Source organism: Urocampus carinirostris, chromosome 13 (genome assembly GCF_059441175.1).
Source record: "Urocampus carinirostris isolate Australia breed hairy pipefish chromosome 13, RoL_Ucar_1.0, whole genome shotgun sequence".
Taxonomy (NCBI): Eukaryota; Metazoa; Chordata; class Actinopteri; order Syngnathiformes; family Syngnathidae; genus Urocampus; species Urocampus carinirostris.
Window position 1 is genome coordinate 6,307,612 of NC_142361.1, and position 22,564 is coordinate 6,330,175.

General features: G+C 41.8%; 1 protein-coding gene across 8 annotated transcripts in view; it reads left to right on the forward strand.

Annotated features, from left to right (window-relative positions):
* The first annotated feature begins 11,907 nt into the window (after positions 1-11,907).
* camk2g2 (calcium/calmodulin-dependent protein kinase (CaM kinase) II gamma 2) overlaps positions 11,908-22,564 on the forward strand; it is a 58,636-nt gene continuing 47,979 nt past the window's right edge. For all 8 annotated transcript variants that reach the window (XM_088350657.1, XM_088350651.1, XM_088350648.1 and 5 more), the window contains exons 1-2: positions 11,908-12,061; positions 13,466-13,560. In XM_088350657.1, coding sequence (XP_088206783.1) covers positions 11,997-12,061; positions 13,466-13,560 — 160 coding nt within the window. In that variant the 5' untranslated portion in view covers positions 11,908-11,996. The remainder of the gene's footprint in view (positions 12,062-13,465; positions 13,561-22,564) is intronic.

Below are 22,564 nucleotides of genomic sequence, written 5' to 3' on the forward strand. Positions count from 1 at the left end.
GCTCCTTCTAAATAAAGCTGAGTAAAAACGAACGCAAGTGGGTCGTGTTTCCGTTTCTGGTCTCTGACACTTTATCAACAATCTACCAACAATGTAAGATCAAGTGCCAACAATAGTAAGGACGAAATACTCACAATGATCGAATGAACAGACATACATTACAGAACACATTAAGACCCTTGCAGTGAGTATTGTGATCATATCAACTGTTTGTAAAGTAATTTAAACCTGTGCATATTCTTGCATTGTTTTTTGCATTGTTACTAACAATAGTAAGCACGAAATACTCACAATGAACAAATGAACAGACATACATTAAAGAACACACTAAGACCCTTGCAGTGAGTACTGTGGTCATACCAACTGTTTGTAAAGTAATTCAAACCTGTGCATATTCTTGCATTGTTTCAGTTGTAAACACAGACTGTTCCAGAGTTTTACACTACATCCAGACACACAAAAACTTTTACGTTTTGTGAATTCTAGGGATTTGAAATTCTCCATATCTTCTCAAATTATGAGCCTTTCTTGAATTTCAAACGTTTTATGTATACCTATTGAATTTACATAGGTGTTTCCCCACAATTCACCACAATATGGTTTTACTTTGTTCAAAACTTCATAGTTTTGTGCGCTTGTTCAATGCCTTAGGGAAGAGACTGTCTCTGAGCCTGTTATTTTAAAGCACTTGTAGCGTCTACCAAGGGGCATCATGTCGAAGAGGTGGTGGCTGGGTTGAGAGGAGTTCTTTATAATGGCTCTGCTGCAATATTGCAAGCTGGCAATGCACATCTAGACTGGGCAGAGAGAAGCCAATTTTCAAGGTCGTGTTGGTGACTGTTTTTTCTGTCTTATGCCGTGCTTCCAACATACCCCTTCGTGACACTGTAATCCAGAATGCTGTCCACTGCACCAAAAATCTTTTATTAGCACGTTATATCTTATGCCCAGTTCTGTAAGACATGGGGTTTATACTACGTTTAACATGTAGACCTGCTTTAAAAATGCCAACGGCTTTATGCAGCTAAGCTGAGGACACATCAAACGCTGCAAATCCTTCTGCACTGTCAGCGTAAAGTAAGAGGCAAGGGTCCGTGAGGCAAGCTGCAAACATTCTTGGCTGGTGACTCACTCCCCTTTGGCCTCGGCCACACTGCGCTTACTGTTACTCTGCGTCATCACCGCCAGGAAGTTCAGCGTGGAGATAAGTGTTATGTGGTATATAGAAATAGCCAGATGCGGATATTCAGCCCAGGTGTAATGATGAATATCACCAGATGTGTTGACCCAAAACTTTATTGCAATACTGTGTTTTTACCTATTGTGTATCCAACCCTCAAAAAACTTTGAGAAAACCAAAATGTTATCAGCAAAAATGTCATTTCATCTGCAGTCTTTTTTTTTCAAACAACCAAACAATATTAAATTATACGAATTATTTAGGCATAAAACACACTTTTATTCTATAGCATTTGAATGACCTATATTTCATGTTGACAATATCTGTGTATTAATTGTTATTATGTACAGAACATTACGCTCAGGTTAATTGCTCTTGGTAACAAGCTGTTCCTCATTCTGTGGGTTCTTGGACTGAAGCACCTGTAGTAACTTCCAAATGGTAGTATCAAAGCAAGTATAAAAGGTGGGCACCCTGATGTAACCTGCCCTTGATAATGTTTTAGCTCTGCCAAGGCACAGAGTGGAGTAGATGTCCATTATAGAGAGGAGACGGCATGCAATGATGCGCTGTGCTGATTTCACTGTCCTCTGCAGCCTCCCACTGTCGACCTCAGTGGAACTCCCAGACCAGGTGGAAACTTAGATCTGCAGGCTTACGATGGATGATCAATAGAAGGCCAGGGGTAGCTTCCTGTCTAGGTTGTTCCTTCGGAGGACTCTTTGGAAGTGTAGACAATGCTGGGCTGTTTTTTAATAATGGCTGTGATACTGGCTGAGATCATCGGAGACGAAGACTCCCAGGAATCTGAATGCGTAAACTCTTTCCACACACTGACCGTTGATGTTGAGAGGGGAAGGTCACTTCTGTTCCTCCTGAACTCCACAATGATCTCCTTGGTGTGTTGTGTCTGTTGGAGGGCCGGGTTGTTTTCAGAGCACCAGGTCGTCAGCCTCTGGACCTCCTCTCGCCTGCCTCATTCATTTGTGAGATCAGCCCGAAAACTGTGGTGTCATCATCAAACTTGACGATGAGCTGGATCTCATAGGCCAGATTGCAGTTGTGGCATAGAGGAAATACAGGAGAGGGCTTAGCACACAGCTCTGTGGTAAAGTAGTGCTGAGACTGCGGGCCGTACAGTTTAGGGGCATATTAAAAGCGTGGTCAGGCATGGTCAACACCCTTTTAAGAAGATACCATTGCATGCTTGCCTATTCACCACATGAGCACCTGAAATAAATATTCAGTCTAATCCCTTAACAACTATCTAGTTGATAAAGGCTGGTGTCTGTGCTTCTTACTCTGCCCATGTTATTCTCACTCTGATGTGTCTTTTAATTTCTGAATAAATACACTGATATAGTTGAAAATCTGACTCCGGTGAAGTCAAGTCAAGTCAAGTCATTTTTATTTGTACAGCCCTTAATCACAAATAGTCTCAAAGGGCTTCACAAGTTATTACAAATAAGAAGTTTAGGTTATTCGTATGCTATAGAGTAGAAGTGAGTTTTAAGCTTAGATTTAAACATTTCCACTGAGGTTGCAGATCGGATCTCAGGGGGAAGAGCATTCCACAACACCGGTGCCCGGATGGAGAACGCTCTCGAACCAGCGGAACACTTCTTGGCTCTTGGGATCACCAGGAGACCGGCGCTCTCGGAACGAAGGCTTCGGGCCGGGACATAGGGGGAAATCAGATCTGAAAGGTATGAGGGGGAAAGTCCATGTATGATTTTGTATAGTAATAGGAGAACCTTAAAATCACATCTTAGGCTAACAGGGAGCCAATGCAGGTTAGCCAAAATTGGGGTGATGTGATCGTACTTTTTTGTCCTAGTTAAAAGCCTCGCTGCAGCATTTTGTACCAGCTAAAGACTCTTGAGTCTGGTCATCGGAAGACCGGAAAGTAGTGCATTACAGTAATCGAGAAGGGAGGTAACAAACACGTGAATTATGATTTCCGCATCCGACTGAGAAAGTATAGGACGAATTTTAGCAATGTTACGGAGATGGAAGAAAGCGGTTCTAGTAATTTTCTTCACATGTGTTTGAAAGGACAGATAGGGGGCAAAAATGACACCTAAATTTTTAAGTAAGTCACTCTGTGTGATGAGGCAATTGTCGATGTTCACAGCGGTTTTAGAGAATAAGTAACGGGACTTAGATGGACCAATAACTAACATTTCAGTCTTTTCAGAGTTAAGACGCAGGAAATTGAGTGAAATCCACTCTTTTATCTCAGTGAGGCAGGCCTCCAAATTTCCACAGTTTAGTGTGGCAGATTCCTCCATCGGGAGATAGAGTTGAGTGTCATCTGCGTAGCAATGGAAACTGATATTATACTTGCGAATAATATCACCCAGTGGAAGCATATAAATGCTGAAGAGAAGGGGGCCAAGCACTGAACCCTGCGGAACACCACAGGTAACACTACAGGGCTCAGATGTCAATTCGCCATATTTAACGCAGTGTGTCCTATCTGAGAGGTAGGATCTCAACCATAAGAGGACGTTTCCTCGGAGACCAATCCATTTTCCAACCGTTCTAGCAAGATATTATGGTCCACTGTGTCAAATGTAGCACTGAGGTCCAGCAGCAGCAAAAGTGATGATGCGCCAGAGTCCATTGCCCGTAGGAGATCATTGGTTACCTTAATCAGAGCTGTCTCAGTAGAGTGGTTAGCCCTGAATCCTGATTGCATTGATTCGAAGAGATTGTTCTCGGACATGAAATCATTCAGCTGCTGTGCCACTACTTTTTCAAGTATTTTAGAAAGAAACGGTAGGTTTGACACAGGTCTATAATTACATAAGTTTTCTGGATCAAGGTTGGGTCGTTTCAGTGTGGGTTTAATGACGGCGGACTTAAAAGCCGCTGGAACTACACCTGATGAGAGTGATATGTTTAAAATATTTAGAACTGAAGGTGCAAGAACGCCAAAGAGACCTTTAATAAGTGAACCTGGAAGCGGGTCGAACAGGCAAGTCGTCGGTTTGGCCGTATTCACCATCTGTTTAAGATTATCGAGTGACAGTTCACTAAAACGGGACAAAATCCCTGGACAGCCACCATGTCGTGCATCTATAGATTTGAGTGCTTTAGTATGTGTTGAATTAATACTGTCTTTAGCGATTTCTTCCTGTATGCTTTGGATCTTCTTAGTAAAGAAGACCATTATGTCGTGGGCAGAATGAGTGGAGCTATCTGGGATAGTCTGTTGCCTTGTAAGTGATGCTACAGTGTCGAAAAGGACCTTGGGATTGTTCTTTTGTGACGCAATCACTTTCGAAAGGTAGGCTGATTTTGCAGAGGCCAGGGCCGCTTTATACTTCAACAAGCTATCACACCAGATTTGATGGAAAACTTCAAGCTTGGTAGCGCGCCATTTTCTTTCAGATTTCCTGCATTCTCGTTTAAGGGATCTAGTTTCATCATTAAACCAAGGCGTGCGTCTTTTAGGTCGTGATTTAAGCCGGATGGGCGCTACTGAATCCAGGGCACTAGCCAGGGTAGCATTGAATTCATTTAGGAGTGATTCGATAGAGCCTATGTAGGAAGGAAAGGACGCAACGGCTCCTGGAAGAATATCGGAGAGCTCAGAAACTGTGCCCGTGCTTATATTGCGTCCATTGAATCCTTCAGTTTTTTTGGTACTACATTTAGCTAGCACCTCAAATGTAACTAAATAATGATCCGAGATAACTGTAGTACACGGTAACACCGTCATGTTTGAGGTTGAAACTCCTCGAGTCAGAACCAAGACGAGCGTGTTTCCATCTTTATGGGTTTGCAAATCAACCAGTTGATTAAAACCAAATGCATCAATTAGAGACTGAAACGCAACAGTGAGTGAACTGAGTGGGGAGTTCGTATGAATGTTAAAGTCCCCCATAATTATAATTTTGTCTGCATAGGTTACTAGTTCAGACAAAAGTTCAGCAAACTCGTCTAAGAAAGTTGTGTATGGTCCTGGTGCGCGATAGATAGTTAACACATAAATTGACAATGGAGAGGACCTCATAACAAGAGCCTCGAACGACTTGTGATTATTAGAGGTACGAGGAGTAAATTTGAGCGTTTTTTCAGAAATGAGCACGACACCGCCACCCTTTTTCAAAGAACGTGCTACATGGCTGTTAACGTAGTCTGGTGGAACGTGAAGGAACATGGATTTGCAAACCTGTTGATCTTATGCATGCCAGACCCACTACTCCATCCAATTTCTGAATAAATACACTGATATAGTTGAAAATCTGACTCCGGTGAAGGAACATGGATTTGCAAACCTGTTGATCTTATGCATGCCAGACCCACTACTCCATCTCATCAAGTTCCATTTTATTTAATATAATTATTATTATTATTATTTTATTTTTTGTGTTTTTTTTATTCACAAAAATATGTTGTATAGATCAGTGGAAAGGTGCTGCAGGATTTGGTACAATTATATTCTGAGATCATACTCCACAGGCTGTCTGGGAAAATCTATTCTTGTGCACTACACCGTTTGGAAGATCTGAGGAACCACATGGTAATGTTGGAGTTACAAAATAATTTTGTTGATTTTGATTGAATGGCAGATTACGTTAGTTATTGCCCTGAGTTAGGTCAAAACTAAAAGGGAACACGAGGTTTTGGGAATGTGTTTTTCCTTAAGTACTCAGGTGTTCCCAACTCTCAGGCAAAACTAGTTAATGATCACAACCAATGATGTGGACCGTGGTTTTAGGGAACCCTGGCTTGTACCATGGAATGGAGGCCTCACCCTCTTCAACTTACCATGAAAAGGAGTATAAAATCTGCAACCTAGGGTGTTCATCTTAAACCCCAAGTAGATATGGCACCTCGTTTTTTTAACTTGATACCCAACTTTATTTCAGCTCAGGTTTAATATTGGTGGACTTGGAAAATCTAGTGTTTTACTACATTTTTAATGTAGGTTCTTGAACTTACTGCTCAAGAAATCCCCAGATATATTGATCCATGTACTTGGTTGTTGACTCTCAGACCTCAATCGCTGTCAGAGTTTTTGATGTCGCCAGAGATATCATTTCTATAAAAGGCAGTCTTATATGGTCTTCAATAGCGGACTTTATTTTGACCACTCCCATGGCTGCTGTTTCACTCTGATTACATCCGGCCCCATTTGATTGATACACTTTCAATGCCTTTATTAAACTGTGACCTTCAGTGGTTACAGTTTGTTGTTTGTAGAGTGGGCAGAATGAGACTCACAAGCTCTAGTTCTCAGGCTGTTAAAGGGTTGACTTCTGCGAAAAAGCTTCTGTCTAGAATGCTAGAATTTAAGCATCACGAGAGTGAGAGGGCTGCATTTTGGGTTCAGGGGGGTTTCTGCAATGTTTCAGATACTACAATGCAATTTGCTAGTCCAGGTGTGATATTGCCCTCACCTAAACCACACCAAAGGGTTGATCATGGCATCTCAGTTGGGATTGAAGGCCTATGTCATTGTGTAACTCATTTTAACTCGGGGGCCACACGATAGAACAAACATTCTGTCGGGGGCCGGACCAGTAGATTAAAGAGAAAGAAAAAGAGAGATAAAGAAATACGAGAAAGAGGGAGGGAAAAGGAGAGAGGGTGGGACAAAGAAAGAAAAAAAGGGAGAGAGGTAGAGAGCGTGAGAAACAAAAGAGATAAAAAGAGAAGTCGTGAGTGAGGGGGGAAAGAAAGGGAGAGGAAGAAAGAAATCCAAAGAGAAATAGAAAGACAGAAGGAGAGAAAAGTGAAAAGAAAGCGCGAAGGGTAGGAAGAGAGAAAGAGAAAAGAGAGAAAAGGAAAAAAGGAAGTTAGAGCAAATGAAGTTCAAAAGACACAGGGAGAGAAAGAGACAGAGCCACAAAGGAAGAGAAAAATAGAGACACAGAGAGTGAAAGAGACAGAGACAGAGAGTGGAAGAAAATGGGTGGAAGAGAGAGAGAGAGAGAGAGAGAGAGAGAGAGAGAGAGAGAGAGAGAGAGAGAGAGAGAGAGAGAGAGAGAGAGAGAGAGAGAGAGAGAGAGAGAGAGAGAGAGAGAGAGAGAGAGAGAGAGAGAGAGAGAGAGAGAGAGAGAAATAGATATAAGTACAGTGTCTTTGTGAGAGGAACCTGGCTTTGGCAATATCAAGTTGACATATTTCAGCCTGCAGCTTGTTTTTCTCTTGCGCTTCTCTGAGTGTTGTCTCGCGGGCCGGATTCAATCCCTTAGCGGGCTGCCTGTTTGACACCTGTGGTGTACAGTAACCACCAGCCCCGTGAACATTCATCTTTGTTAGTCTATACTCTATAGCCTTTAATGGCGTTGACTGAATGACTGTATTTTGTCGATGAGCAGGTCTGTGAAATATGCTTATCCCAACAATTTCAAACCACATTTCAACATGATTTTGAGCCAAAAGTAATTTTTCTGCTCTTCCATGACTGACCACGGGAAAGTTTAAAATATTGAAATGCTATTTTCTTAGCAATAAAGGATAATAAGGGTCAGATACAAGTGGTCACAGGGAGGGAGGCCCGGCTTGTTTACTGCATCACAGCTTCAGGGTGATACTAATGTGCTGTGACACTACAGCAACCGGGCGTTTCTCATATACCAAGCCGAGACATAAATTAGCACGACTATGTCATTTTGGAGTTATTGCGACATTTCGGAGTGTTACGAGCCAGTCCTAGTGCTAATTCACTGTACTTCTCAGCAGTGTGCTCCCAAGAAGGCTTTAAACTACCCACATTTTAAGTCTTGTTCTAATGACCCTTAAAGAACTGTAATTATTATCATTAGGTCATCATTTCTAATGGTGCTTTTGGTATGAATCGTACATAAGAACAATCTGAAATAATTTCAACGTATTCAGCGGTTCTTGTCTCGGTGCATCAAAACATTGAAAAAATTGTGCAGGATTTATCTTTTTTAAAGGGGGTGGATCTACTATCAGGGTAAATTATCATCCAAAGGCTCAAACTCAAACTGAATGTGAAGAAACTTGTTAGAAAACATTTACTCTGAGTAATATTATTATTTTCTTCATCAGAGAGACTCGGAAATATACACTACAAAACCATTTCATATTTTCTTTCACATTTACAACCACATCTGTATCTCCCAATTCAGATAATAATTAACCTTTTTACATTTATTTTTTTAGATTCAATTAGATTCAATTTAGTGCCCAAAATAGCTTAATGCTAACATCTATTGAAATATTTAAACTGTAAATAGCTTCAATAGTCAGGGCGTTCACAGCAACACAAAGGAGAGTCTTTATGAAACTAAAATTCAGCACACTTTCCCAATAAATTTTGTGCTTGTGTTTGCCCCATTTATCCTCTATTGGTTTGGACAGAGAGAGAGAGAGAGAGAGAGAGAGAGAGAGAGAGAGAGAGAGAGAGAGAATGGAAATACTACAAAAATACAACAGGATGATACAAAAAATACTACTATGGAAACACTTGAAAACACTTCTACAAAAATACATGAAATATACTACTACCGTAATACTATAAAAATACTACTGCAGAAATAATATGACAGAAATATTACAACGATACTTCTATAGAACTGGGATTGGCTGGCAACCAGTTCAGGGTGTCCCCTGCCCACTGCCTGGAGATGGCTGGGATGGGCTCCAGCCCCCCCCCGCGACCCTAATGAGGATAAGCGGTACAGGTAATGAGATGAGATGAGACTTCTATAGAAATCTTACAACAAAAATACAGCTACTTTATTCCAAAAAATACAACTAAAATACTAAAGAAAGACTTAAAAAAACACGACAATGAAAATACTACTGCAGAAATACTACAAAAATACTACAGACTTACTAGAAAAATCCAACTACAGAAACACAACAAAAATATTTAAAGAAAATACTACAAAACACTACAGATATGTAGAACTACAAAATACTGCTGCAGATATACTACAACAGAAATAGTACAATGGAAACTAGACAATTCCCGCGGCAATTGTAAGAGTTGTGATGGATCATGCAGATGTTGGTAGAGAACCGGTAGCGTTGAGTTGTTAGTATTATGAGTTAGCATAAGGATTTTAACTCATTGAGACAAATATGTCATTTTTTTACTTGGTTCTGTGGGGGGACTTGGAATTCACCATTTACCCATGGTTAAAGGTAATGTGGGTTGGGCCCCCTCAAGCCACCTCTGGACAGTCCCTGGTTACTATGACTACCCTCTGGGCAAGCCCTCGTTACCATGAATACACATAGAAATGAATGGGCCCATGTATTCCGGATGGGGAAATCTCAAACCCCATTCATGTCTATGTAAGAAAAAAATCGTCTTTGTGAGGCTCCTGTGTTGTCATGTTGATCGCCATCCCTTACCAACATCATTGCACGGGAGGCAATGATTATATAATTCGTTTGGGTACTCAGATAGCTCTGGGAGGAGTTACGCGTCAAACTTTTACGGAAGAAGATAGATATAATAATAATAATTTGGAAGAGATTACTAGTTGTGTGGCATTGCCACTCACAACACCGTACAACTGTGCTTTCAGCTCAGTTAGTAATTAGTGTTGTGTGTTGCATTGCCATCACAACTACGGTAATTAAACTACAATAAGACTACAAAAATACTGAATGAATACTTCTACAGTAACACTTCTAAACTAAATATTAAATTTAGTGCTTAAAACCTGGACTTAATAGATGAATATGTTTTAATTGTGAGTGTTTCAATGTAACCGCGGTGTACGTGTCCCACCAAAGATCCACATTCACGCTGGACTGGATGATGAGGTTTTTATTACAGTTACTGCAAATGGATGAGTCACAACATTAGCTTTTCTGTTGGCTTTGATCTCTTTGATTTCATTGCAGTTCTCTCTGATAAGACTGCCAACAAAGCATATAAAAGAGCTTTCTTTTCACTTTACAGAAAATACATTTTAGAATATCACAATCCATTTTTACATCTTTACATTTTAACAAGATACTTTTAACAAGAGATCGTATAGTGGATTTTTAACGTTTACAATGATTCAACATATTTTTCTTTCGTCTGAATTTTAACCAACATCATCCTTTTTTAATGTATATGAAAAGATAGAAATAAAAACAATAATGAGTATAAAAATGGGTACAAGTTACCTGCAAATGGATGAGTCACAACATTAGCTTTTCTGTTGGCTGTGATCTCTACAAGGGGAATTCATAATTTAGTAAAACAGAAACAAAACGAAAATAAACCTAAACAGCTTGACAATATCAATCACATTACTGGGCATGTTGAGAGATTTGTCAGCTGGGGTTATAACGATTAAAATTAACTTCTTTTGTGGAGCACCAAAAGATGTGTCTTACCATTGCAGTTCTCTCTGATAAGACTGCCAACAAACCCTGCCTCCCGGTCACATGTCAGAAGCCAAAACCAAACCCCACCCCATACCAGCAGATAGCACTGTTGGACTCATCATTGCAGGACATTTACCAAAAACTATAGAGGGCTCCGCGCTTTGTGCTAAAAATAGTAACACGGCTTCGTGCCGCCATCTTGGAAGTCTGTCGATTACAAGCGGTGATAGCGAGAGGAGCAAATATTTACTCAGTTTGTCTATTTATTTACTCAACTAGCTTCGTTTGTGTACGGATTTTGTCCATCAACACTATGGAAAACTACGTGGAGAGTTTAGACAAGCAAGCACGCGAGCGGTACACTGCGAAGTTGCATTTTATTGGAAAATTGGATCCCTACAAAATTAAAAACAAGGACTGGAAGTCTGATCCCGATTTGTTGCCGTGTGTGACTTACATCGAACTTGTCTTATTTTCCACCCAAGTCCCTTTTGTGAACTGAAGGATTTTCAAAATTACAAAAGTATGGAAGCCTACGACAGATTTGTGTCTGGTTGGGTTCGGGATGTGTCTGTGCACACAGTATTTAACCTAGCCATACTTGAATGGTGTCGACAGATGTACATGAAGTACACATGTCCCATAACCTTTTTAAAATTTATTTCTACATCATAAATAATTCAATTTACCTGTCAGAAAGTGGTCAGAACAAACACGAACACAGTCAAGCTTTGGCAAATTCGACCGGTTGATAGCTGCCAGCCACATTCGTCTTCGCCGTTCACTTTTCTCCTGAGCTTCAATCCCCTGATTGTAAACACACTTCGGAAGTCTAAAAAAGCCCTTCCCACCCTTTCCCCCTCGGCTACAACAGCCAACAATAACGCACGTATTCGGCATTACAATGTAGAATCTAACTGGTTCGCTGAACAATAACAATGAAGTGAAAAGCTTTGTGGACTTCCAAAACGGCCGCCAGCAATGCATTGTGGGTAAATCTTAGGACCTCGAAGCACTCTATACAGATATTTCAGCAGGAATTTCAATAAAACAAAAGTTATTATTACACCCGTTACATCAAAACCAACATGATAAAACTATTTAAAACCACGTATAAAAATAAATAACATGTAGATGTCTGCATGTTGTGTATGTATATTCAAGAATGAAAAAAATGGATGTCCAGGATCGCCCCTTCGCCACATTTTCTAACCTAATGCAACTCCGAGTAGATGCTCTGTACCCACCCTTGTTCTTAGTGCTCTTAAAAAGGATCACCACTGCTTTAAGCTCTGGCCCCGCCCATCACAACCCAAACGTGTTCTCTCTCTCTCTCTCTATCTCTCTCTCTCTCCCCCCCCCCTCTCTCCTTCTCTCTCTCTCTCCCTCTCTCTCTCCTACCCCCTCTCTCGCTCCTTCCCTCTCAGACACTCTCTCCAGCCAAGCAGCATTCAGCCCATCCAAGTCCGCACAATTTCCTCTCCTTCTCCCCTCCAACATGGCTACGGTGGTCACCTCGACCCGCTTCACGGATGAATACCAGCTCTACGAGGAACTCGGAAAGTAAGCAAAACCCTTTCTCTCACCCTTTGCTTCCTTCCTCTCTCTCGTGTGCTCCATCTTGTTCAACGCGAGCGGAGCGCGTCTTGTTGAGCGTCGCCTGCTCTTTATCCCCCGATCGTGGGTGCATTGCACCATGTTTGGTGTCTTAAACATATTCAGAACTTGATTGCGATGCTCCCATCCACCCCAGTCCGCGGACTCCCACCCCCTCTCACCTCATTACTGAGGTTCACTACCTGCACGTTGGCATCCGCTTTCCGCTCGCGCGTAAACGCACCATACTGTTGTTTTGCTTGGATTTTGTATGCAAGTCTGCACGTTTTGGCCATTGGCCCGTTGCAGCAGTATTTCGTTTGCGTGCGTGTGTGTGATGACGAAAAAGCTGCAAAGCTGCTGTCTTAATCTCCTCGTTCCTCCACTAGCAAGCAGGCCGGCTGAATAAAAGAGAAGCTACTTGTTGTACTGAACTGGTGGACAAGATTCCCTTTGTTGACAGCCGACCTGCTAAACCAACAAGTCGCTCAGCAAAGCCTGATTAGCTTACATAATTTACCATTTTAGAAATGAAGTGTTGAAGTGGTGCTACACTTAACAGCATCCATCGTTTATAGCGGGGGTTTACGTTAGCTGATGAACCCGTGATATGCGAATTCCGTGAACCAGAAACCTTTATGATTTTGTCGTTATTATGCAATTAAATACTCTATTATACCCTGAAACGAAAGAACAAAGTCCCCTCTACAGGCTCAAGCATTTGTTTAACAAAAAGTACCATATAAACGTTTTTTTTTCTTTATTTTTCTTAGAATAACTACTATACCCTCAAATAATAAGCGAGTAGACTGTTTAGCCAATCAGAATGCAGAATACAGCACGGTACAAATCAATGAAGTAGCGAAACCGTAAAAAAATGACAGGGTTAGAGCAAAGGATTACTATATATGTTTCTGAAATTGATCACTAACTATTTGTATTAGCAATGTATCAGTTTTGTAAATTTTTGAAACAAATATCACAAAATTGTCAGAAATTCTCTGTTATATTTTTCTTATTGTTAGTTGTCCTCCATAGTAGAGAACTATTTGTTCCAATAATGTAGTTTAATTTGTTTTTAATAACCTCCAATATTGGTCTCCCTGCATATGTGGGTTTTGTTTTATCAGATTGTTATCAGTTTTACATTTCTTTTAAAGTGTTTACACTCAAAACAGATGGATTCCACCTGATTTGCCTTTTTTTACAATGACACTCATCATGTTTGTGTATTATCTGTCATTAAAGCAGTACTTCTCATTTATTTTCTCTCATGCCACCCCCTTTCCCAACCTTTTCTTTTTTCGCATGTATTTTTGTCATACTGGCGTTTGTTATGCGACAATTTTATAGTTTATTTCTCGCCTCTAGGGGCGCCTTTTCGGTGGTGAGGCGCTGCGTGAAGAAGTCAACAGGGCAGGAATACGCCGCAAAAATCATCAACACCAAAAAGCTGTCGGCCAGAGGTGAGTCACTAATCTCTTTTCCTGGAAATAAGACACTTCCCCCCATGGTTTCCTGCAGTGCTACAAGGAATTTGATTTCTCTATTTAAGCAACCTAGATTTATTCTGATCCCAAGATTTATAGTTACAGTTTTTAAAAATGTTTTTAAGACTTAAAAATGCAAAAATATCCTTAACATTATTTGGGGTACTCCATGTAAATCATGTCACAGCCATACAAAGAGTGTAGATCCCAACTACGTTTTTCGAACGTTTTGGCTTTTTGTCTCTTTTGCAGATTCACATTTGCAGCAGCTCAACATTGGGACCCAAAATACTTGTTTCATACTGGGAATAGCGCAGTGTATTTTAGTTGGCTTCGTTCTCTGCTCATTGTGTCAAATCTGGCTTGAAGTCTAAGTTTTAAAGAGACGTGCTAACAGACAGATGCTGTAGTAGGTATTATGGGCCAGTAGTTGCCGATTGATGCATGACTGGCACATATAACGAACACCTTCAATTATCAACCTAATCAACAACTATTTTTATAATCAAATATTGGCTTGGCTAGCCTAAGTCTTAAAAAAAAAAAAAAACTTGCTAACAGACTGGTGGCGTACTTGTTATTCCGGGCCCGTAGTTGGCAATGGAGGAATACACTGGTACATAAACCATTATGTGTTCATCACCTGTTTAGTATTTAACTTAAAGAATATTTCAAATTAGAAACAAGTAAATCTGAATTTGTTCTGTTTGTATTGGAATACATTTTGTTTATCCCGGAACCTAAAATCATAGGCTACAGTTTGATGCATTACATTTCTTCTTTTTTTCTAGCAGTTTTGGGGTTAACATTATTAAAAGTAACCGTCTTGAAGTTAGAAGCTTTCCGCACGACTTCGTTTGTATGCTTTTACTTTGAAAAATGACAACACTTTTGTTGTTAAACACACAACTGAATTCATTCAAACTAGAATCAATAAACAAAACATTTCAAAAAGATGAAAATTGGAGTAACGTTGGTTTTCTTAAGTGTTTGAAAAATGGTGGATATTTTATGGAAAGTGAAAAGAGATTATAAAAGATATTAGCAGAGATTTTCTATGGCGTTTACGAAGCGTTTTACCCCAGCACCAGCATCGGTGGTTATGTTTTTTGTTTTGTTGCTTCAAGTACCTTGAGGGCAATGTAGTTATTACGACTAGTTGGAGCGCTTTCTCGGAGAGGGACGGCGTTGCTTTGCCATGCTTTGGTCGAAAGAGTGGGTGCTGAGGGAGTGGTTGTCTTGTTAGACGTGGCATGAGCGTCTTTGAGACCGTTTTTGGCGCATAAGGCATCAGCGTGGGCAGTTGCGATTCTGGTGTCCCGGGAAAGAGAGCGATGCGGTGGTTTTAGCCTGCTTTAATAAGCGACCTTGTGACGTCATCAACCACAGGAAGTGTGTCTTCCACTCAAGGCACTTGAAGTTTTCTTTATTAAAACAAAATTCTCGTCTAGAAACCGAAATTGGGCAGATTTCATCAAACACGCCATTATAAAATATTCAGAAATGGAGTCCTGCAATAAACTCCTGGCCACATAAATCACGAATCATGAGTCGTCACACAAAGACAAATCAACAATCTTTTGATTACAAGCAGTCGCTTTATTTGTTATAAATATATCTTGGTATGTCATTTTTCAGGTTCCAGAACTTTATGGTTTGGACGTACACTTGTGGTTCTGGAGTACATTTTTTAAGTTGTCCATCATGGGTGTGGAGAGAGACTGCTGTGTTTCTGTCAATCATAGGCATAGCGAGACGGCGTAGGTAGACGGGTGTGGCTCCGTTAATCAGTGGGTGTTAAGAGGGATGGACATATGTCAGTTTATCAAGTGCCGTCGGTACTCCAATAATCTGAAAGGAGGGGTGTCTTGGTGGACAAATGGTGAGTCTTTCAAAGTTCATTTTTGACAGTGTCTTTAGCTGAAAAGAAGGGGGATAGTGCATTTGTAGACAGTGGCACAAGCCAGAAACAGAGACAGGACCCAATAGCGTTTGTTTTACTCAGTTTTATTGATAAAGAGAGAGCAGTGCTTGCTTCCACGATCCGATGATCGGCAGACACGGGTAGCTGGTGGCAGGAACGCGGAAGTGGCACTTCCGTGTCGAGCGAGGATAGTCGTGGGCAGTGGGAAAACAGGTCGATGGCCGGGATGGAGGAGCAAGGGCAGTAACGAGTCCAGAAAGAGGTCGGCAACAGGCATCAGGCAGGAAACAGGGCAAAACAGGTCGATGGCCGGGACAGAAGAGCAATGCAGAAACGGGTCTAAAAACAGGTCGGCAACGGGTATCAGGCAGGAGAAAACAGGGCAGGAGAATGTCAGATAGTGCAGAGCTTGCTTAGCTGAAAGCATAGGTTCACAGACGGTCTGACAGCTTCCTCTTGGAAGCCGGGGGTTTAAAAGAAATCAGCGCTCAGGGCTGTTGGCGCCAACGGGGCAGTTGCAAGTGCCTCGAATCAGCAGTCATGACAGCAAGAGCATCAATCATCACTATTATTCAAATCAATATTGTGTTATTTTAATGAATTAAGTATATTTACCAATAGGAGGCGCCAAAAAGTACACAATGCCCATTCAACAATCTGAGCGAAAACACTTCCGGCGCCGTCACGAATGGCAGCCACTCCAGCAGCTCCCGTGTTATTTTCGCTACTTTTGTGATTTATTTATTTATTTATTTATTTTTGCTTACTTTTATCAGTGCCTTGCAACACTTGGATTACTTTCTATCCTATGGATATGGGTTTCAACTCGCAAAAGTACGTATATTCAAGAAACCTACTCCTCGACCTGAGGAATTCTCGAGCCGGCACAGTCCCCCTTTTACCAAACGAGGTGAGGCGACCCTACCGGGGTTGCAGAGCCGGTGCTAAGGTAAAGGCTAAGCGGCTAGCGGCGAAGTGGCGATATAAGCCCACGGTACCGTCCATAATCATGGGGAATGTCAACTCCCTACCAAATAAGATCGACGAACTGGCTGTGCTTGTGAAAGACATCAAAGCATACAGGGAGTGCAGCTTGCTTTGCTTTACCGAAACGTGGCTTACGTCTAGCATCACGGACGCTAACATCGCGCTAAACGGCTTCTGCGCTGTTCGGGCTGACAGAGGGACAAAAGTCAGTGGGAAGCGCAAAGGAGGGGGACTGGCTATCTACGTGAACACGAGGTGGTGTAACCCCGGGCATGTAAAAACAAAGCTTTCTATCTGCTGCCGTGATGTCGAACTTTTGGCTGTAAGTCTTCGTCCCTATTACATGCCCAGAGAGTTCGGACACGCCATTGCTGTCATTGTTTACATCCCACCGCGCGCTGATGCGGAAGTAGCGTGTGACGTCATCCACTCCGCGGTGGCAAAACTTCAAACGCAACACCCGGAGGCTGCAATGTTAATCTCTGGGGACTTCAACCACGTGACTCTTGATAAGACACTGCCCTCTTTCGTCCAGTATGTGAACTGCAAGACCAGGGGAAATAGGACTATTGACCTTCTTTATGCGAATATCAAAAATGCGTACAGTGCTAAACCACTGCCTGCCCTTGGAAAAGGAGACCACAACCTCATTCTGCTTAAACCACAGTACAAACCAAAAGTGAGGAGGCTACCAACAACCACACGCTCTTTTAGGAAATGGTCCACCGAGGCAGAGCAGGCTCTGAGAGACTGCTTTGGATGTACGGACTGGAATGTCCTGCTAGGGTCCAGCAGTGGGGACATTGAGGAGATGGCAAACTGCACTACTGACTACATTAAGTTCTGCATGGACAATGTTGTTCCTATAAAGACTGTACGCTGCTATGCCAACAACAAGCCCTGGATCACAAGCGACATCAAGTGCCTTCTGAACCAAAAGAAGAGGGCCTTTAAAAATGGTGATCATCAGGAGCTAAAACGAGTACAGAAGGAGCTCAAAGTCCAGCTCCGGAAAGGGAAGGAGCAGTACAGGAGGAAGTTGGAGAAAAAGCTGCAGAACAACAACATGAAGGAGGTGTGGGAAGGGATGAAAACAATTACTGGCTGCAGCACCAAGCAGGGTGTGGCTGTGGATATAGATGTGGGGCGAGTCAACCAGTTGAACAACTTTTTCAACAGGTTTGACCACTCCGCCTCATCCTCACCCCTGAGTAATGCAGCTGTCCTTCCCCCTCCCCCTCTGGACACTAGCATGGAAGACATCCCCCCACTAAAAATAACTTCAGCCCAGGTGTGTGGAGAGCTGAGAAGGCTACGAACCAGCAAGGCAGCTGGTCCGGATGGAGTATCCCCCCGACTGCTGAAAGCCTGTGCGTCTGAGCTGGGAGACCCTCTACAGCGCATCTTCAACCTGAGCCTTGAACAGGGGAGGGTCCCTCAGCTGTGGAAAACATCCTGCATCATCCCAGTCCCAAAGAAATCAAGACCAGAGGAACTCAACGACTTCAGGCCGGTCGCCCTGACATCACATGTGATGAAGACCATGGAGCGGCTGCTGCTGCACCACCTGAGGCTACAGGTCCGTCACGCCATCGACCCACTGCAATTTGCTTACCAGGAGAAGGTGGGAGTGGAGGATGCTATATTATACATGTTACACCGATCCCTCTCTCACCTGGATAGGGCGAAGGGGGCTGTAAGGATTACATTTTTGGACTTCTCTAGTGCCTTCAATACCATACAGCCTCTGCTACTGAGTAGGACATTGACAGAGATGGGAGTTGGCTCACACCTTGTAGAATGGATTACTGACTACCTGACAGGCAGACCGCAGTATGTGAAACAGGGGGGCTGTACATCGGACACCGTGGTTAGCAGCACAGGATCTCCGCAGGGGACCGTTCTCTCTCCGTTCCTATTCATTCTATATACATCGGACTTTAAGTACAACTCTGAGTCCTGCCATGTGCAAAAGTTTGCCGATGACACTGCGATCGTGGGATGTATCAGAAACGGGCAGGAGGAGGAGTACAGGAAATTGATTCAGGACTTTGTCCGATGGAGCGACGCAAACCACCTGCACCTAAACACCACCAAGACCAGAGAGATGGTGGTGGACTTCAGGAGAACCAGAACTCACCCGGTTCCTGTAACCATCAAGGGAGAATGTGTAGAATTTGTCCAGACCTACAAATACCTGGGTGTGCAGCTGGACAACAAACTGGACTGGACTGCCAACACAAAAGCTCTATGTAGGAAAGGGCAAAGCCGACTTTACTTCCTCAGAAGGCTGGCCTCCTTCAACATCTGCAAAAAGCTCCTGAAAATATTCTATGAGACAGTAGTGGCAAGCGCCCTCTTCTATGCGGCAGCGTGTTGGGGAGGCAGCGTCAAGAAGAAGGATGCCTCTCGTCTCAATAAACTGGCTAGGAAAGCGAGCTCTGTTGTGGGCAAAGAGCTGGACAGCCTAACAACAGCAGCTGAGAGACAGGCACTGAAAAAGCTGAGGTCAATCATGGACAATCCATCGCATCCGCTTCACAGCATTATCTCCGGACAGAAGAGCAGTTTCAGTGACAGACTGCTGTCACTGTCTTGTACTACGGACAGACTGAAGAGATCTTTTCTTCCTCATGCCATGAGGCTCTTTAACTCCACCCGGCAGAGTAAAGGCCCACATTAAACCACACCACCTACATTGGATCTTACTGCATTATGTGTTCTGTGTAGCACTATTTAGTTAATCTATATAACATATAAAGTGGGCATTTGCACGTCACACTGGGTATTTGTATATTGTTTTCTTTTGGCTTTATCATTGTATTGTTCTCAGCTCAGGGATGCTGCTGGAAATGTGAATTTCCCTTAGGGGATGAATAAAGTATCTATCTATCTATCTATCTATCTAAAGGCCCACATTAAACCACACCACCTACATTGGATATTACCGAATCTTACTGCAATATGTATTCTGTGTAGCACTATTTAGTTACTCTATATAACACGCTACAGTGGGCATTTGCACGTCACACTGGGTATTTGTATATTGCATTCTTTTGGCTTTATTATTGTACTGTTCTCAGCTCAGGGATGCTGCTGGAAATGTGAATTTCCCTTCGGGGATGAATAAAGTATCTATCTATCTATCAAATTGGAAGAAAATGATTGCGCACATCAAAATCATAAATCCATCAAGTCAGGGAAAGATAACTTTAACAATCAAACCGCTTATCCTCATTAGGGTCGTGGGGGGGCTGGAGCCCATCCCAGCCATCGCCGGGCAGTGGGCAGGGGACACCCTGAACTGGTTGCCAGCCAATCGCAGGGCACACAGGGACAGACAACTCATTCGCTCATTCACACCTAGGGACAATTTGGACCGGCCAATTCATCTGAAATGCATGTTTTTGGAATGTGGGAGGAAACCGGCGTGCCCGGAGGAAACCCACGCAAGCACGGGGAGAACATACAAACTCCGCACAGGAAGTCTGGAGCTGGATTTGAACCCACGACAGGTTCCCATGACATGAACTGTGCCGCACAAGCGCTAACCACTGCACCGCCGTGCTGCCTGGTTGCAAGTGTGTGATTTCTAAAATACTACCTCAATTTTCCTATGAGCTCACTCTTAAACACGAACACTCACACACACAAAGATTGGCTATCGCTGATGTGTGTGTTCACTTTTATTTTTTTTCAAGTTCCGTAATAAATCACCTAAATGAAAACGCCTCTGTTGGCTCTCGCCAATGTACTTCTCAGTCAAGACTGATTACTTCCCCTTTAAGTCACTTGTGCTCACATGCAGTTTTTTATCATAAGTAGGGCTTCAACTAACTACTATTATAATAGCTAACTAGTCATTGACTATCGAAATGATTAGTCGAATAACCAGATAATTACTATTTTTTTCTTATATTCAGGACGAAATTGAGTGAATCATGTGGAAAATGATTATAACTGGAGAAAAATGGGTACAGTAAAAATACACCTTTTATTGAACCTACTGCGGATCCGTACAAATATTCCAAACTCTTAACGGTTAGTAGAGACATAAATACAGAAATAAACCGCTGTCCATTTTTAGGGACAGGCAAATAAATTTAAAAAAAGACAATTAACTGCTGGAGAACAGCTAACGTAAAAAAAAAAATCATGTGCATTTGGTGAAGTACATTCAGCCGTCAGTTAAAATCCGACAGTTTGAACAACTGACGTTTGTTCTACGGACTGCATGCTTTTAATTTTGAAATCTGTGTGTCAGGCACAGTATGGTATATTGCCACACCTTCTTTTATCGCAAAATATATGCGTAATAACTGTACAAAGCAAATCTGACAGAGCTGAGTCAGACTTTGCGGTGTTCAAATGTCCAAGGTGATCTTTAAAGGTGTGCGCATCACTGAGCTACTATTGTGATACGCAAGTTCTGCTTTGCAAACTTTTCAAATAGTCTTTTGATTGGCCGCATCTAAGCAAAAATGTTTCCAAACTTTAGAAGTTTTAGTACTCATACTTGTTGTTGCCGCTGCAATTTCTGAATGTATATGTTACCGCTCAAGACAGAGACGCTATTGCGCATGTGCAATTCCCAGCAGAAATTGAAATTGCTTCGCTCTGTTGTCTGGCGACAATAGTCAACAATTGAATTAATTGTCAACTATTTCTATTATAAATTTTTGTCGACAATGTTGACTAATCATCGCAGCCCTCATCATATGACACTGATTTTATTTTGTGCGTGCTTTTTTTCCCAAACCGCGTAATCGGCATTCCAATAACACAACATCCGATAATTCCCACTTTTGCGCACTTGGACATATTTTTTACATTCCATGTGCGACACTGTTCAAATATTGTCACTTGGCTGTGGCCTTCAATCCCTAAAACAGCAGTCGCACTTGTGTGCAGACCAAACGAGGAAATACAAGATGTCAAAAAGAAAGAGGAATGAACAAGTAAACCTTCCTCACTTCCTTTCATGCGGCGCTATCATTCCAATCTGACCACTGTTGATGTTCAAGTCATCTTTGCAAATTCCTGCCATTTTGTTTTGGTGACTGTGAGATTCTCGTTTGTTTCACGCTAACATGTTTTACTCGCCTTCAAATTGTTCCTGGTAGAAGAAAAAGCTCATAAATCGATTTAACTTGTAACTTGTCCGATGCAAGTTTAATTTAACCTTAAGGGCGCTAGACAATTTTAATCAATTTCGTTGTTAAAAAAGTGTGCAACTACTAATAAACCATTATCATCTGTAAATTTATTGTTGAATGAATTGTGAAAATTACTCTCAATGACAGAACAACATTATTACTGTATTTGTAGCTAGACCCCTGTCAATTATTCACACTTTGCACTGATGTTCAACCCTCTCTGTCTCTTTCTCTGTCTCTGTTTGTATTCGTGAATGGTGTCTTTATTTGACTTTGTTTAGCTGCTACGTCACTACATTTGGACTACTTTGTCTCAGTGCCCCGTAAACTCTTAGTTCTAATACTGAAAGCAAAGCCAGAACCAAAACAAGTTTTAGTGGCCAGTCAAGAACCGTGGCCTGTTGCTAGACTCGCTGCCCCCTATGAACTCTAAATGTTAATGTATTCTATACATTTCATTGTCAGTAGGATAAAGACACACGAGACAAGTGTAGATTTTCATGCTGCTTTAATCATACCTCGGCATTTCACAACATACTGCCCTCTAGGAATGGGGGTTACCCTCAACAAAGGCTAGCGTCGCTTCGTCTTAAAGTTGATGCAGGGGAAACTAATTGTATCAAATTCTCATTAGTACAATATTGTTTTTTAAGTAAGACTAAGTCGGACCCAGATAAAAAATGTTTTTTATATTAAGTTAATGTAGTTATGACAGGTAAGTTTGAATGTACTTTAAACTTGATAAAAGAGAAGAAAATAGAAGAAGAAAGTTATTCTAAAAGCAAACATTTAAAAACAAATATGTTTTTTTTAACATATGGTGTGGATATAACTATAGTTAAAGGCGATATACGTAGTCTTACTTTTCTTCCCCGGAATTTTTTCTCTTTACTCTAGCAAAGCTTGTTCACGA